At 35.6% G+C, this 18543-nt stretch overlaps 1 protein-coding gene across 1 annotated transcript; it reads left to right on the forward strand.

Moving 5' to 3' along the window:
- Positions 1–246: 246 nt before the first annotated feature.
- On the forward strand, positions 247–10578 carry LOC143244128 (xibalbin-1-like). The gene is made up of 4 exons (XM_076488258.1): positions 247–400; positions 7345–7453; positions 9386–9434; positions 10234–10578. Exons 1-4 carry the CDS (start codon positions 353–355, stop codon positions 10361–10363), a joined length of 336 nt encoding a protein of 111 aa, XP_076344373.1. The 5' UTR covers positions 247–352; the 3' UTR covers positions 10364–10578.
- Positions 10579–18543: the final 7965 nt, after the last annotated feature.

The raw sequence follows: 18543 nt of genomic DNA on the forward strand, positions 1-18543 counted from the left end.
CAAAGCTTTTCAAACGGGAGACAGACAAACGTTTGGTCAAACACCAGGGTTCGTAATATATATGTACGTATACCCTTGACTCTTGTCTTAGTCAACATAATAAAGTAATGGTTTCTTTCACTAAGAGTTTCAATAGGTCGTGAGTAACTATAACATAGCTTTTACTTCAGTGTTTAACTAGTTATCTATCCAGTCGCTGATTCCATATTTTTAATTTGTAGGTGTAATTTACGGTTGTAGTGTGAGGGTAATATTAAATAAGCATAGAACTGGTGGCTCAGCAGCCGTCACTAAAAAGTGGGCATGCGTCAATGTTATCAACCAATATAAAACGAGGACAGGTTTTACTGTGATGATTCGTCAATACCACCAGCTAGTGGCAAAACGTGAGGGCATCAAAGTAAGTACATTGTGACCTTTAACCCTAAAGTTATATGTACAAATTAGAATTGAAACCAGTATTGTAAAGAAATTTTCACTTTTTAATTACTTTTAATTTGTAGTTATGGGTTAGTTTGGATTGTAGTTATGGACGATTTTAGTTTATAGTTATGGGTTTGTTTCGGTTGTGATAATAAACTACTTTAGGTTGTAGTTACGGATTAGTTTAGGTTGTGGTTATTGATTAGGTGAAGGTCTGTTTTTAGCAGATATTTTCAAACGTAAAATCAAATTAAACGTTTTTTGTTGTTGTTGTTTTGTTATAACTTTAAGTTCCATTTCTTACCGAACCTATTATTAAACCTAACGCTTTCCAGGAAACCAAATGAACATTCAAAACTATATTTATTTAGACTTTGACCAATTTAGTATATTTTCAGGACATGTTTTTTTCTTTTTTCGTACAGTACTAATCACGAGGAAATTGATTAGCAAAATCTTATTTGTGACGTAGAAAACTTCAAGAAAAATCGTTAACAGAATAACACTGATCAGTTTTATCAGAAGAGCAGTACTACTACAAATGTTCTGATTGGTTTTATCAAAACATCAGTACTACTACAAATGTTCTGATCAGTCTTATCAAAACATCAGTGCTACTAGAAATGTTCTGATCAGTTTTATCAGAACACCAGTACTACTACAAATGTTCTGATCAGTCTTATCAAAACATCAGTGCTACTAGAAATGTTCTGATCAGTCTTATCAAAACATCAGTGCTACTAGAAATGTTCTGATCAGTTTTATCAGAACACCAGTGCTAGTACAAATTTTCTAGTTACTTCTATCAAAACACCAGTGCTACAACAAATCTTGTGATCACTTTTATCAGAATACCAGTGCTAGTACAAATGTTCGAATCACTTTTATCAGAACATCAGTGCTAGTAAAAATGTTTGGATCAGTTTTATAAGAACATCAGTGCTAGTACAATTGTTTGGATCAGTTTTATAAGAACATCAGTGCTAGTTCCAATGTTTGGATCAGTTTTACAATAACATAAGTGTTAGTACAAATGTTCGGATCAGTTTTATCAGAACACCACTGCTAGTATAAATCTTCGGATCAATTTTATCAGAACACCAGTACTACTATAAATGTTCTGATCAGTCTTATCAAAACATCAGTGCTAGTACAAATGTTAGGATCAGTCTTATCAGGACAACATTGCTACTACAAATGTTCTTATCACTTTTATCAAAACACCAGTGATAATACAAATGTTGTGATCACTTTTATCAGAAATCAGTGCTAGTACAAGTGTTCTGATCACTTTTATCAAAACGCCAGTGCTAGTACAAGTGTTCTGATCACTTTTATCGGAAGACCAGTGCTACTAAAAATGTTCGGATCAATGTTATCAGAACACCAGTGCTAGTACAAATAATGTTTGGATAAGTTTTATCAGAATATCAGTGCCAGTACAAATGTTTTGATGAGTTTTATCAGAACACCAGTGCTGGTACAAATGTCGGCAAAATACTCTGTTTTTAATATTCACTGGCTCTTTAACTTTTTTTTTCAAATCAACAAAACTTTCCAAGAGTTCTAGTGTATCAACCTTACTTATCACAAAGTATAAAACTTTGACACCAGGGTTCACAGTCTGTACAACTATCATTAATATACTGCACAAAAATCTGCCCCACGTATCCCCTGGTGGATCACTGCGATAAGTTTGAGAAATTATAAAAGATGAACTCCGTGATTCGAATCCACGTGTTGGACAGGACACAGACAACCCTTTGTGGACTGTAAAAACAACAAAAATCTACCCCACGAACTTCCACATTTTTTTGAAAGATTAGAAGAAATTTGACAACCAATATTTCTGATTTCACATTTTAGTTGCAACAGCAACATTTTAAATAGTATGTTGTATATACGTATTGTTGTTGTAAATGTAACAACATGCGGGATCTAATCTCGTCTTTAATGCAATGGTCAATCACTCACTGTTCGTTGGTAAAAGCGTATACTCAACCATAAGTTGGCAGTAGGTGATGTTGATTTCTCTCTAACCTCAGAGTGTTAAATTAAGGACGGCTAGCGCTGATAGCCCTCGTGTAGCTTTGTGAAACAAATATTTAATATTTTTATTCTAAACATTGAATCAATTGAAAACGATTCATCCGCTTTTATTTTTATCTCTTCAGTTTATCGTAGTCCTAGCGGTAGGATTCCAAATAATAAACTGTAAGGGCAGAGTTTAACTGTTGTTGTCTGTATGGTTACGGTAGAATTGAAATGGTTTTCTGGTGGGATACGGTGGAACCAGGTGGTTTTCTGTTGGAACATAGTAGATATAGAATATTGAGAATTGTGAGATATGTTAAAACTAAGGTAGTTTTCTGGTGAAATACGGTGGAACTAGCATAAATTTCTGGTGGGATACGGTAGAACTAGAATGATTTTCCGGTGGGATACGGTGGAACCAGGTGTTTTTCTGGTGAGATACGATGGAACCCTACGGTTTTGTGATGGAACCCTACGGTTTTGTGGTGATGGAACCCTACGGTTTTGTGGTGGGATACGGTGGAACCAGGTGTTTTTCTGGTGAGATACGATGGAACCCTACGGTTTTGTGGTGGGATACGATGGAACTATGATGTTTAACAGATCGTCAACAAATGAGCTGTGGAAACAAATACAGCAGTTAATCGTTCTGGAAAACATGGTTGGCCTACAAGACAATGTAAACATGGTTCCCTTACACAATTTCTTGTTATGTTTTCTTTCAGAAGAGCTAATATAAAACTCGAATTTTGTTTCTCTGTTCACATGTAACATCCACGTGTACAAAACCTCCAGCGACTTTTCTAACAAGTTTCATCCAAATCAACACTATCTTTATGGAACAATGATGCTCTTTGTTGTTCCAGTCAGTAAATGTATTCCCTCTATTATCTTGATATAGCTCCGCTCACTGACGACAGTAATCTAAACTGATTGGAACCACAGAGACAAGGAACCCTGGGATCGTGCTCTAATAGCTTTCGACAATATAAAATAATGATAAGGGGGGGAAACTCTTCAGAGAGTGCATTCAGTGTGTGTCACTAAGGCACAAAATAACTTGATTGGGTTTCAAGTAAACGATATATATAAGGTAAAGTATTCAACAAGCTTTTAAGTTTTGACGAAGTTAATTATTCTGTTCAACTCTTGTCCACATGGTTTTATAGGTGACTTTATTTTTCAACCTTGCTTTTGAAAGCTCTTATGGCTAATGTGTCTGCTTCAATATCAACATGCAATCTTCTGTTTTCTGGTTTCTTGCAGCTCCATTTGTCTCGTCTTTTATCGGTCGTATATAATTTGTCTTAAAACTAACATCGATAAACCAACCATTTTGTTTCCTCACAGGTTCATCAGTTTCTGTTTCTCCCATGCTTTAGAAATGTGCTCGGTTACAGTAACTAAAATATATTCAAGTGTTCAGTATTATTAACTCCATTAAAAATTATTTCTATCAGTTCGTAACACTATTTAAAATTAATTCTCTAAACTCATAACATCGTTAAAATTTGTTCGTACCACTTTTTAAAACTATTATTATATCTTCACTGCACCAATTAAATATTTTCTATTAGTTTTGTAACACACTAAGCTAATTTTTAAATTCGTTATATCATGTTGACGTGCTCTAAATTTGAGAACACAGCCATCTAGATATCTACCTTCATAGGCTATTTAGGTAGCTATCTTTATAGGCTGCTTAGGTGAAACCTTTCTAAGAAACAAATGGACAGCAACTGATGCCTTTAGACCGACATTTGTAGAGAAAGTCCTGAATGAAACATCTTCCTTTAACATCTGTGTTATGTTTGAAGACTAGTCCTTCAAGCGACACGCTGAATAATCAGTTGCTGCCCGTTTCGCCTTACTTCGAACGAGCTACTTCTCCAAGCTTCGTCTTCGTTTCGATTTTGTTTTTATTTGCAAAAACTCACCTGTCACCGTAGAAACTAGTGAATCAGTTCAAACAAGAAATATACCGTGAACCATAAAGTGGCCTTCAGATTTTATTTTAAAAAGTGTATAACTTTAAGTAGTGTAAAATACGGTTCTATATTAACTCTTACCTGCCGAGTTACTTCACTCATTGACAGGTGGTAAAAAATGTTTAAAACATTGCTGCATCCAAGAGCTCTAAGGTGACCAAACAACTTGTGCCCAACAGGGAACTTACAAAGATGTCTATAAAACCTTTCATCCACGGGTTTTCAGCCAGCACCATTAAAACCGGTTTAAACAACATTCGCCGAAAAAGTGTTTCAGTTATTATTATCACCCATATCGTTATGCAAGTGCTGATCGATAAACACATTTATAAGCACAACGAGTACGTGTGCTGTTGCATATTCGTGACAGTACATTAATAATGCATCTGAAATAGTTTAAGATGACGTCTTTATTTGTATATCTCTCAGTAATTTAATTTTTTTCCTCCTAATCTCATATAAAATAAAAAAAATTATGGACTTTATTGTGATTTGTTTATTTATTGTATTTCGCTCCAAACTACTCTAGCAAACCCTAATTTTAAAGTAATAGTATAAGGAAGGTGGCTAGTCAACAATATCTGCCGCCAGTTCTTGGCTACTCTTTTACCAACCTTAATAGGATTCACCATCAATTTATAACACTATCACGGCTGAAAGGACGACCATGTTCGCTGATGGAAGTTGAAGTCGCGACCCACAAATTGCGAGAGTTCTAACCACTAGATGACGTTGTTATGTGTCTTGTATGATGTAAACTTCCAAATTTCGAATAACTAAAACACTTTTGGAAGAATGACACATTGAGTTTTATACAGGAAATCTTTTCTCAGGCCACCTATTTCAAATCTAAGTCTACTGAAAAGATTAAACTTCGAATTCTAGCAAGAGCCAGTAAATTAAATAAAGATTTTTTTAAATTTTTGATATTATTCAGTTTAGACTGTCATATTTTTGTGAAATAAATTGCACTAGGCATCATTGTTCAATATCAAATAGTCGGAAGCCAGGCTTGGCCTATCGATAAAGTTGTGGATAGTGAATCCAAGAATCCAACAGTTTATCGGCTGTTGTTGAGAAAACGATTCTGTGATTTGGGTCTTTTGGTACTCTATCTGGTGGATCTAAAGTTTTAAAAATATATTTAAACCATAATTTGAACACTTAGTTACTAATGATAAAAACCTTGCTGTTTACTTTTTATTATACAGACCCCTAGTGGTTCGGCGAGCAGTCTATAGGGTCTGGCTCTAAAATTTGAGTTTCGGTGTCCGAAATGCACAGAGCACATACAGACTATTGTGTAGCTTTGTGCTTAACAACAACCAGATTTTATTGTATTTCGTGTATTTTGCTCTTTAAAGGAAAGGAGAGAAATACATAGCGTTGTAAGTCTGTAAGATTCCCGCTGACTCACCAAAGGGCGTAAACAGTTTTCTAAGCGTGAATTATCATTTATTTACAGGCAACTGTGAAAGGACAACATAGGTTTATGGAAATGCTTCTTTAGTATTTTTGGATAGCGCAGAAATCTGGCGTAGAACATTGTAAATTATCTCAATCGAACACTGGTAACCTTGAAAGCTTACTAAGTGTGTTAAGCCTAACAAGAATGGTGTATAAATTTAAGAATATATAAATTAATTTTAATTAAAATGTCAGTAGCGTTGAAACCTCAATAACTGTGGGAAGTCAAATTAGATGAATGATTAATTCTAATAAACATTGTTGGAATCAGACAACAAGGTTTGTTAACATGGCAACAAGCAATTAAGGAATAATCTAATTTATTGGCTAAAATGCACAACTCTGGTCGTTTTATACGTGTTTAGAGGTTATAATGAAAATTATATAGCTTCAAATTAGTTTTGACTCTTAAGCTTTCTCTCCATGGGTGAGCTATAGAATTAAGGGTTAATTAAATCTCTCTATTAGATCAGACAGCACGTGCACGGTATCAGGTGGGCCCTTTGTAGCGTTCATGCAAAAGTTTGGAACAAATGAGCTATTAAATGATTGATTTATTGAAGTTTGATGGGTCTGGCATGGCCTGGTGATTAGTTGCGCTGGGATCTAAACTCGTTTCCGAAAGCCTGTGCCCTCTTAGCTTTAGAGAGTCACCATTATTTGTTGGTATAAAGTAGTTTTAAGTGTCTGTGGATGATGTTTACTGTCTGCCTTCCATTTAAGCTACCACTTCCAAATTAATAACGACTAGCACAGATAGCTCTCGAAATTCAGCAGACAAACAAAATAGGTTTTCTGTGCTCTGTCTATTACGGGGAATCGAACCTTAGACTTTTGCTTTTTTCACAGTTTGTGTTTCTGCATCAACACAGTTTGATTCTTGTTAATCAAGTTGTTTTAGATGCCTGCAATTCGTGTGAGTACAATTAATTTTTCAGTGGCTGATGTTTTATACCGAAACGAAGTTAACGTTCAGGTTATTAATACAAATATTTTAAAACAAATTCAAATTATAGATGGAGCTGAAAAGTTACGAAGTATTATCAAAATTGGTGTGGTAAGTGATTATTACAATGTTTGAAAATCAGTCTGTCAAGTTTGGCCAAGATGTATAGTAGTCATTGATTCTAAGTTCGATACGCGATTTTGCTGAGAACACTATATAAACGTGACATTCAGTCCCATTGTTTGACTGAAAGAGAGGACAAAGTAGCCACATCAGATGTTACTGGCTGGTTGCCCTCTTTCAAATCAGTTGTTTCTTTCCTTGTTAACTAACGTTAATTTTTACAGGTACTGAGTTTTATCTGCTCCTCATATTTTAGTGTTTCTTCCCTTGTTATCTAACGTTTATTTGTACAGGTACCGAGTTGTATCTGCATCTCATATTTTCAGTGTTTCATCCCTTGTTAACTACTGTTTGTTTTAACAGATTCCGAGTTCTTTTTGTTCTTTTGGTACAATGTTCACCAAACCCGTTGCTGTTACAGTGCTTCTTATAGGAGTTATGGTTGTCATGGTGACGACTTATTCCATTTCCGGTAAGCAAAAACAAAGAAAATTAATCCTACATATTAGGTGTTTCTTTTCATGAATCCCATGTTTGTTCCTCTCTTATTAACATAATTCACTTTAATATGTAGTACTCGAACACTGATCTGTAAAATTAAGTTTATAAATATTGTTTTACAAATATCATTAAATGTTAACTTAGTTTTTAAACAGCCAGTTGGTATTTTATGCGTGAAGCTGATTTTTAGATGTCATACTTATGTTTCTTTTTATGTCTAATATTCTATTTTGACCAGTTTCTTAAATTATTAAGAGACCGCATTTGTAAACAAATTTAAAACTTTACAGGTAAAAATATAAATTGGCAAACTACTGCTGTACATCTTGATGTAATAATTGTCGTATTTCCTGGCATCCAAGACGCACCCACATTTTTATTAGTTAATTTTGAAGGAAAAAAAACTAAATATAAGAATAAGCTCGCACCACTTCCACCAATCTTACCAAGATGTTTCGTGGATTGTTTGGTGACTTATGGCACATACATCCTCTTGCCTACTTCTCGTTTTTTGTGAGTTATATGCTTATCATATCTACCTTTGAAAGTGTATACCTTATATTACCACTGAAATATTTATAGTATGTCAACCAGACAAGTAAACCTCAAATTATCCACAATATCTTGTTCATTGAAAAACAGTTGATTTAGAATATTCTAGTGAAACAGTCCTGGAACTTTACATAGTTGTTAAAGCTTATATTGCCAAGTCCTGCCATGAGCTATCTGACGACCGTGAATTGCACAAAAGTACATGGGCGCTGCGCCCAGCAAATTAACTAGTATGTTTTTTATATGAAATAGCACGAATAGGCATTCTCCAAGTGTTTGAGTCATGCAGCAAATTAATGTAATTTACGACTACTAGCCTTATCTTGGTGAATCTTTAACCTACAGAACCAGTATTTTTGTATTATACAAAGGGCACAAAACGTTGGTCTGAAAGCAAGCAATAATCATGAATCCCTTCAAAAAGTTTTGCAACAAAAGATGTACCGCTTTTGAAGAACAATTTCACACATTGCCGGTAGAAAATATCAAAATACATGTGCGACACCACGCACTGTCATTTTCTCCTGCTAGGTATCGTTCATACCATTTTCAGTAGTTGGTCTTCTCTTTCTATATATATGTCATGGAAGCAGCTTGTTGCATGTGGCTTGTATCACTTTTCCAGGCAGAAAACCTGCTTGACTATTTTGCTTTTGCTACTGAACTATCACCTCTTACAAGACTTCACACTTTGCTTACCAGCGTAGAATACGACTTGTTGCAGACTTTTTTTCCTGGTTGGTCCTGGTGCATCTAGTCGATCAGTTTTCCTTTGTTTCTAATGCCATTTTGTAAAACGTATTTCCCAGTCATAGAAATTTTAAATACCTAAACTTAATACATCTTAATGATCTGAAATTGTGAATATTTTGTGTATAAATGTTACATATCTTTCAATTTTCGATGTCATCACCCTAAGTATGTAAACAATAACAGTATGTAGTTACGATATGTATTGTTCCATCGTGACTTAATATCGGCTGGGGTTATCACAAAATTATTTGCATATACAAAATCATTTTAACATAAAGTATTCAAACAGCCTTCTGTTTGCTGACTAAAATTCCTTCTTTTATAAACAATCTATTCATCATTTGCTCTATATTTTCATGATTATTACGCTGTTAATTTGAAAACTTCATATTATCGTGTGCGAATTGGAAACAACTAATAACAACAGAATGCAAGACAGTACAGCCAATGTTAAGTGAACAAAATAAGATTTATTATTCAATTTGTGAGATTTTACTTTAGAAATAAACTACGTTTTTTTATTAACAAAGTAACGAAATCACGTCTTTAAAGTTACACAAGCCACGCCTACCAGTTCACTTCCTTTCTTGTTTTACAGATGATGACTACGATAGAAACTTGGCTCGATTCTTATACTACACAAGAAAGTAAGTTTTAAAGGAAGATATAATGAAAGTTGGTCATATTAGTTGACTACTATACAAAGATATTTCGAGGAAAATACGTTTTTAAAAACCGTATATATGTCATTCCCGTGCTTGATGTGCATTCATTTCTGAACAATCTTTAATCATTTTATGGAGCTTAAAGCTGAACGAAACTGAAATATTAAATTCCTTGATCAATTACCGTAGTTCTTTAGAATGAGAGTTTATCTATAGGATGGTGCAAAGTAAAAATAAAATTTAACGTGTTTTGTGTTCATGTTACAGAATATGTAAAGAACAAGTGATAGAAATACGATAGTATCTAACACATCCACAATCAAAATTAAACTCCTTTAACCAGAAATACTCCTATAATAGTAAACTCCGTTGGCCACAAATTCTCCCTTAATACAAATGTTCCTAGAACCAGAAATACTCCCTTAATAGTGGGCCCGGCATGGCCAGGTGGTTAAGGCATTCGAGTCATAATCTGAGGGTCGCGGGTTCGCATCCCCGTCGCGCCAAACGCCCTTTCAGCCGTGGGTGCGTTATAACGTGACAGTCAATTCCACTGTTTGTTTGTAAAAGAGTAACCCAAGAGTTTGGCGATGGGTGATGAGGAATAGCTGCTTTCCCTCTAGTCTTCCACTACTAAATTATGGACGGTTAACGCAGATATCCCTCGTGTAGCTTTACGCTAAATTCAAAACAAACCATCAGGTCTTACCATATGTTCTACCCTGGTAGATTGACGACATGGAAAACTTTTGTTTGTTTGTTTGTTTGTTGTAATTTTCAGGAGAATCTGTGTTAGGAGAGGAGGCAGCTGTGACGAGAGACCCGACGACTGTTGCTTTCAGTCCTCATGTCGTTGTAACCTCTGGGGGACCAACTGTCGCTGTATGCGTAGAGGACTTTTCCAGGGATAAAGCCAATTCTTTGGATGTTCCATTTCACAGACAGGATGACTTGTCGATTGTTCCCGAATTAACCTTCTTATTAGTTATAATATTGACATTTGTCTTGTAGTGCTTTTACATTTCTGTTTCACTTTATCTTGGTAATTAACTGTAACTGAATATATTTACTTCTAATCCATAACTTGGTAGTTGGTATTTGAAAATAAATCCATCCGAGATCACAATGATGTTTTTACTTAATCTTACCAAAACCATTTCTTCTGCTGTTTGCTTTTGATAAATAAGACACTTGCTGATGGCAAAGAAATAGTTTAATGTAGTTTAAATTGTAAAGAGAAATAACTTACACAAACACGAGCCTTCAAATACTGATATTACAACAAAGACTAGAGAGGCTACAATTACTTCTAAAATAAGTGAATTAAAAACTTGAACTAAAAAAAAGACTCTGAATGCCTACTTAATGAAAATTTTGTGAAGCAAACAATTTATTTCTCTTCTGATATAAGTAACACAAACCTAAGCCATACTTTACAATACACATTACATGACCAACACCTACTGTGACATACGTAATACAGACCTAAACCCTACACTAGCAGGACAGTTGTAACTCAACATATGGTACCGAAACACTTATGTAGCAGGACAAGTATGATTCAACATACAGTACTGACACTCTTACGTAGCAGGATAGGTGTGATTCAACATACAGTACTGACACTCTTACGTAGCAGGATAGGTGTGATTCAACATACAGTACTGACACTCTTACGTAGCAGGATAGGTGTGATTCAACATACAGTACTGACACTCCTACGTAGCAGGATAGGTGTGATTCAACATGCAGTACCGACACACTTACGTAGCAGGATAGATATGGCTCAACATACAGTACCGACACACTTACACAGCAGGACAGGTATGGCTCAACATACAGTACCGACACTTTTGTAGCAGGACAGGTGTGACTCAACATACTGTACCGACACTTGTGTAGCAGGACAGGTGTGACTCAACATACTGTACCGACACTTTTGTAGCAGGACAGGTATGACTCAACATACTGTACCGACACTTGTGTAGCAGGACAGGTGTGACTCAACATACTGTACTGACACTTGTGTAGCAGGACAGGTGTGACTCAACATACTGTACCGATGCACTTATGTAGCAGGACAGGTGTGACTCAACATACTGTACCGACACTTGTGTAGCAGGACAGGTGTGACTCAACATACTGTACCGACACTTGTGTAGCAGGACAGGTGTGACTCAACATACTGTACCGACACTTTTGTAGCAGGACAGGTATGACTCAACATACTGTACCGATGCACTTATGTAGCAGGACAGGTGTGACTCAACATACTGTACCGACACTTGTGTAGCAGGACAGGTGTGACTCAACATACTGTACCGATGCACTTATGTAGCAGGACAGGTGTGACTCAACATACTGTACCGACACTTGTGTAGCAGGACAGGTGTGACTCAACATACTGTACCGACACTTGTGTAGCAGAACAGGTGTGACTCAACATACTGTACCGACACTTGTGTAGCAGGACAGGTGTGACTCAACATACTGTACCGACACTTGTGTAGCAGGACAGGTGTGACTCAACATACTGTACCGACACTTGTGTAGCAGGACAGGTGTGACTCAACATACTGTACCGACACTTGTGTAGCAGGACAGGTGTGACTCAACATACTGTACCGACACTTGTGTAGCAGGACAGGTGTGACTCAACATACTGTACCGACACTTTTGTAGCAGGACAGGTATGACTCAACATACTGTACCGATGCACTTATGTAGCAGGACAGGTGTGACTCAACATACTGTACCGACACTTGTGTAGCAGGACAGGTGTGACTCAACATACTGTACCGATGCACTTATGTAGCAGACGTCACGTAACGTTCGATGACGAGAAACCCACTTGAAGTAAAAATGTATTCTCAAGACGGCTGGTGTGGATATTGAAATAAAGTACAGAACAATGTTTCGAACTTTTGAGGTCATCTTTAGGTTAACAAAGATAGTTTGCAACTGACCGTTGCCGGGCACGTCTGGACTTCTGTTGTTCACCGCTTTAACTACATCAGTTCGTTAAGTGTCTACTTTCTCTTAACTCATTTATGTAACCCATACAACTGATAATCAGATGAGGTAACCATAGCAACTAGAACCTTCTTACAAGACTATTAACAGTATTATTAAATAGTGTTATCTGTTCTATCCACACATCTGATAGGATGATATTTTTCGTCATTAATGACACATTAAGTTTCACTGCTTCAAGAGTTATTGCCGTAACATTGAATCTTTCGCACAAAGCTCTCCGCCGATGGCTATCTGTAGAATCAGAAATAGAAAGTATGGAGCCCGGGAACTCCGGTTTTATTCAGGGGAACTAAGATAAAATAAAAGTGATGTTGTTATTGTATCCAGTAAATCTGTCGTTCCAATCTTATCTTTAATACGCTGGTCAGAGAAGCAGGCTCACAGTTGTACTGTTGTTATATTTTCTACGCTTACTTTAAATTATCACCCAAGTATTAAAAGCATATGAATGTCTGTTGGTGTTTGGGTAAGAAAAGTTCATGCCCTGGAGGGTCAGGTTCTCTATGACCTCTTCCTCCTCCCCGTACTTGTGTTCTTGACGGATTGGTATTTATAACTGTAGAACTGAATATTATTTTGATCCTTTTCAGGGCAATGTCCATGTATTGTGGCTCATATATAGTGATTATTTTAGTCTATCAGCAGAATGTCAAGTTTGTTGGTGCCATTTTATTTTTTTATTTTTTAATACATATACATATGTATGCATATATATTTTTATTATTTATTATTATTGTTATTATTAGTATTTAATATATATTTATTTATTTATTTTTATATTTAAAATATAAGTTAACTGGTGTGTTTTTCTTATAGCAAAGCCACATAGAGCTATCTGCTCAGCCCACCGAGGGGAATCGAACCACTGATTTTAGCGTTGTAAATCCGGAGACATACCGCTGTACTAGCGGGGGGCAAGTTAAGTGGGAAGAGATATTTAGGACTAGCTTCATCATGTATGAGGTACCTGTCTAGTTCGCATAGTAATTCGTTTTTCATCCAATTCTTATTAAAGTACATTATTGTACTATGTAGGAGTCTATCTGATATGGTTGGTATGTTCGAGTATTTGTGAATGAACTGAGATGATATAGTTCTTGGAACTCTATATGCAGTTGTGAGGAGTGTGTTTTGGATTCTTTGTAGTTTGGTTTTAATTATTTTATTGCTTACAGTTATCCATGCTGGAGCTGCATAATCTATTACAGGTCTAATATATGTTTTATAGATTTTTAGTATGTTATCTGTAGATGCTCCACTGTTTTTACCAGTTAGACTCCTAGCATAGTTAGTTTTTCGCCAGACTTTAATTTTAATTTCGTTCACATGATTGATCCACGTTAGTTTTGAATCATAGGTCAGACCTAAAAAGTTTGCCGATGGGGCAATCTGGAGTAGAGTGCCATTCATATATAATTCTGGCTGTTGTATTTTGTGTTTTGTCAATTTCGTAAAGACTATGAGTTGTGTTTTTGCTGTGTTTATTTTATTCTATATTTTTGACAGTATTCACTTATTCTATTTAGTTGCGGTTGTATGTTAGTGGCTGCTATCGTGGGTGTTGCGGCACTTTTCCAGACTGCCACATCATCTGCGAACTGTGAAGAGAATCCATGATTGGGATCCCTCAGTGGCATATTGTTTACATAATGATGAAGAGTATAGGGCTAACCACCCCTCTCTGAGGGACACCAGCTTCAGGAGTAAAGTATTCAGGAAATGTTCCTTCAACATTTACTCTACACTTTCTATTTTACGAAAAGTTAGATAACCAGCGAATAATTCCTCACGGTAGTTCCATTTCATTCATTCGGAACCTTAGACCATCGTGCCATACAGTGTCGAATGCTTTCTCGATATCAAGGAAGCAAGCGACAGTACATTCTTTTTTATTGAAGCTATCTATTATGGTTTCGGTTAATCTGATTAGGTGGTCTGTTGTTTGTCTAAATTTCCTGAATCCATTTTGTTCTTTTGGTAATTTTGATGTTATCTCCAAGAATGTGGAAAGTTTATTACTGATTATTCTTTCAAGAATTTTGCCTACACAGCTGGTCAGGCTGATTGGTCGGTGGCTATTAGGTTTATTTGCTGGCTTTCCTTCCTTATGGAACATTAATACATTTGCAAGCTTCCAAGTAACTGGCCTGGCATGGCCAAGCGCGTAAGGCGTGCGACTCGTAATTCGCGGGTTCGCGCCCGCGTCGCGTTAAACATGCTCGCCCTTCCAGCCGTGGGGGCGTATAAAGTTACGGTCAATCCCACTTTTCGTTGGTAAAAGAGTAGCCCAAGAGTTGGCGGTGGGTGGTGATGACCAGCTGCCTTCCCTCTAGTCTTACACTACTAAATTAGGGACGGCTAGCACAGATAGCCCTCGAGTAGCTTTGTACGAAATTCCAAAACAAACAAACAATCAATCCAAGTAACTGGGATGTATCCTGAGGATAGAGATAGATTAAAAAGTGAATTTAGGTGGTTAAACAATTTCGGAGTGCCCTTTTTTAGAAGAATAGCTTGTATTTCATCTTCACCTGGTGCTTTGTTTTTTATTGTTTCGAGTAATTCTTGAAGGGATATTTCATTTGTTAGTAACGTGCTTGCGTAATCTGCGTCGGAACTTGTATTTGTATGAGTTATGTTTATTGGAAATATTGGTTCAAATTGATGTTTATTGTTTAATATGTGATTAGTGACTTTATTGTAGAAATATGTATTCATATCTGGATCAGTGTGAGTTTTTAAAGTATTTTGAAGTTGATCTTTGAAAGCTTCGGCTATTTCTTTATTTGTGTGTGCTATAATATTATTATGTTGAAGTGAAGGATATTTCTTTGTGTCTGTATTTTCATTGCTGAGTCTTTTAAGATGTGACCAGAATTTTTTCGGGTCAGTTTTATCATTTAGTTTTGAGCAGTAGTTGTCCCATTTAAAAGCATAACCAAGTCGGGCCTAGTAATTTAAATCCCGGCATTAGTCAAGTATTCTAATGCCCAGTGCTGACCTCTATAGTAGAATTAAACTAATATACTTTAAACTAATTTATACGTGTTAACGATTTAATCAAATTTCACACAAAAAATTACCGAAATAATTCCAACTACCAAAAGGAATTTTTGTTTTTTTTATGCGACATGAATTTGACGAAGTTATTTTTGTCCCAGTTTCTTGATGCTATTATTGTCGTCAGTTTTTAGTGTTATCTCCAGTTTTTAACGGTGTTATCTTCATTTTTGTTGTTGTTCTTGTCTCTAATGTTTTGATGAAATTATCTGCAGTTTCTTGTTTCCAGTATTTTGGTAATATTGTTTCTAGTTTCTTGGTGTTGTTGTCTCCAGTATTTTGGTGAAATTATCTCCAGTTTTTTGGTGGTGTTCTCTCTGGTACTTGGGCGAGATTATCTACAATTTCTTGATGGTCCTCTCCTAACGACAACGTTTTAGTTTCACTAGTAAACTCAAAGTTGTGAAATCAGACCCGAAAGTTTGTGTTCTGTCACACTTTTACCGTTTCTAATCCATTTGTTTGTTCTAAAAATGGTTTCTTTATTAATCTTACCACAATGTTCCTCCATTATGTATGTGTGTGCGTTAGCATCCACCCCACAGAGTTGGCTGTATCGATTATACGATAGCTGGAAACTGTCCGACGGTGTACAGGAATTATTGTTTTGGGATTTTTGCCCAAGATAGGGGATAAAACACCCTGAAATAGAGTACATTTGTATTTTTATAGACTTTTGGCTTTGAATTTAAAGATACAAGTTCTTAAGCAGTTAAATGATTCAATTATTGCCTTACATGAAGCAGGGCATATAATTAAAATCTAGTTAGATCATTAGGGATTTAATAACAAAAAAGATAGAAGGAGACATTATCTAACATTGTCCTTTGAAGAAAGGAGACATTACCTAACATTGTCTTTTATATAGTTTTTGTTTCCTTCACCTAGTTTTCATTGAACTAAGTGAAGGTCACCCCCAGCCAACTGTGGGCTTCTACTCTTGTGCCTATATGCGCTTGTTTTCGATAGGACGAGAAAAGGTGTAGACTTTCTATTCAAAAAAAGTTTATTTCCCTATATCTCAATATGTTTCATAAATTTTCTTTTGTTATTAAACAAAAAGCTAGACAATGGGTTATTTATCTCCTGTGAACAGCCGGCATCAAAACCCAATTTTTAGTGTTATAAGACCTGTCCACCGCTCAACCAAAGGGGAAGATTTTTGTGAGATTTTTTAAAAAAACGATATCTCGTGAGTTTCAGCTGCATTTAATAATAAGTTAATATGCATAATTATATACTGACTTTTCTCTGTGCTGAAATACCTTTATTTTACTAAATTACGAGCTTTTTGAATGTTCGGTTGTTTCCCGATGAATTCTCGGGTGATAGGGTCGTAACAAAAATAAAATTATTTTAACGTAGAGAAAATGTCCGTGTATATTTGTTTGTTTTTGAATTTCGCACAAAGCTACACGAGGGCTAACTGCGCTAGTCGTCCCTAATTTAACAGTGTAAGACTAGAGGGAAGGCAGCTAGTCATCACCACCCCCGGCCAATTCTGGGGCTACTCTTTTACCAACGAATATTGGGATTGGCGATCATATTATAACGCCCCCATAGCTGAAATAGCGAGCATATTTGGTGTAATGGAGATTCGAACCCACAACCCTCGGATTACGAGTCGAGTGTCTCAACCACCGGGCCATGTGTACAATTATACATATTAATTTACCTATGTTGTGCCAGTCACCATTACACAAATAAAGACTGGACCATAGTCCAGTTTACCACTTGCTATTCAGTTAAAACGGTTTCAAGATATTCAACCCTTCATCAACAACGCTGGACAAGAACTATATGTTACATATGTATGTGTCTTATGTTTTTCACTTGTTACTGTGAACTCGGCCTATTATTCTTGCCTCTGGCTTATCAGAAGCTATTCTTTATGTATGTGATTCACCAGTCGCGTGGCTGCAAGATGGTAACTTCTCCAAACGACGACATGGTTTAGAAAACTGCTAAAATGAATTATGTTATTCATGTCTACATTAACAGACGGGTAAATTAAATAATTCCACTATCATATCCATAAAGAAATAGTTAGTACTTTTAGAAATAAATGTAGGCCATTTGTTTAACACTAATAGCGGATTTTAATAGTGCAGTTTAAATAACTGATTTTTCCCTTCATTTTCGAACGATCAGGTGTTGACATAAAAGTTTTGAAGAAAAATGTTTATCCAAGTATAATAGTTTTCTGCAAAAACCTTGTACAACGTAATTTGCGTACCTTCTTGGATTAATAAGTATTTAATTAAATCAAATCTCAATTTTAAACAATGCAAAAAACTAATGGTATATTGATAATATAAGTTACTTTGAATTTTTAAAGTTCCGGTTGGAAAGAGCAGGATATAGTTTTAACAAATACCACGTAACTTGAAAGCTAAAGGTGTTATAAATTATTTGCGTTATTTTACAAGTTGCAAAATCAGATACTAGATGGCACTCTGAAAGTTTTTCTCTTAATAGATAAGGTGTCGTAAAGTTAATCATTGTAATCATAGGTTTCCATGTAGGAGTTTGAATGGAAAACTAACTCTTGTTTTAATTTACTAAACATTGTAGTTACTTATTTTTTTTTATGTGGAGCTATAGTAGTACGGTTAGTTACCGTTGTCCCACCAGAGCATTACTACTAGTCAATATATACTTTTGGATAGCAGGTCTTAAAAACTGTAATTCAAGTGAGGGCACCCGTTTTTGCAAGAAACTCGTAGTTTTATTGAGAAGTATTATTCTCTCTTTATGTTCATGGTTATATATCTTGTGCTATATTATTACAAACAATGTATATACTAGTGTAGCCCCAATTTTTGAATATATCAACACTGACGAAGTCTTTGCTCAAAACGTAAAAATATAACAAAAAGAATGAGTGTAACTGTTCTTAGAAAGCAAATAATTCAGATTTCTAACTTTTTTAAGTAGGCATAAACAACATTAATATAATTACACTATTTAGTAGTGACAATTTCTTATTTGAAAA

This window comes from Tachypleus tridentatus, chromosome 2, assembly GCF_004210375.1.
Source record: "Tachypleus tridentatus isolate NWPU-2018 chromosome 2, ASM421037v1, whole genome shotgun sequence".
Classification (NCBI taxonomy): Eukaryota; Metazoa; Arthropoda; class Merostomata; order Xiphosura; family Limulidae; genus Tachypleus; species Tachypleus tridentatus.

Bases quoted from the DNA above. Each gene is read 5' to 3' on its own strand.
- LOC143244128 (XM_076488258.1), top strand. From the start codon at position 353: ATGATTCGTCAATACCACCAGCTAGTGGCAAAACGTGAGGGCATCAAA. The intron at 401-7,344 runs GTAAGTACATTG...TTGTTTTAACAG, and splicing joins CAAAACGTGAGGGCATCAAA to ATTCCGAGTTCTTTTTGTTC. The intron at 9,435-10,233 runs GTAAGTTTTAAA...TGTAATTTTCAG, and splicing joins TTCTTATACTACACAAGAAA to GAGAATCTGTGTTAGGAGAG.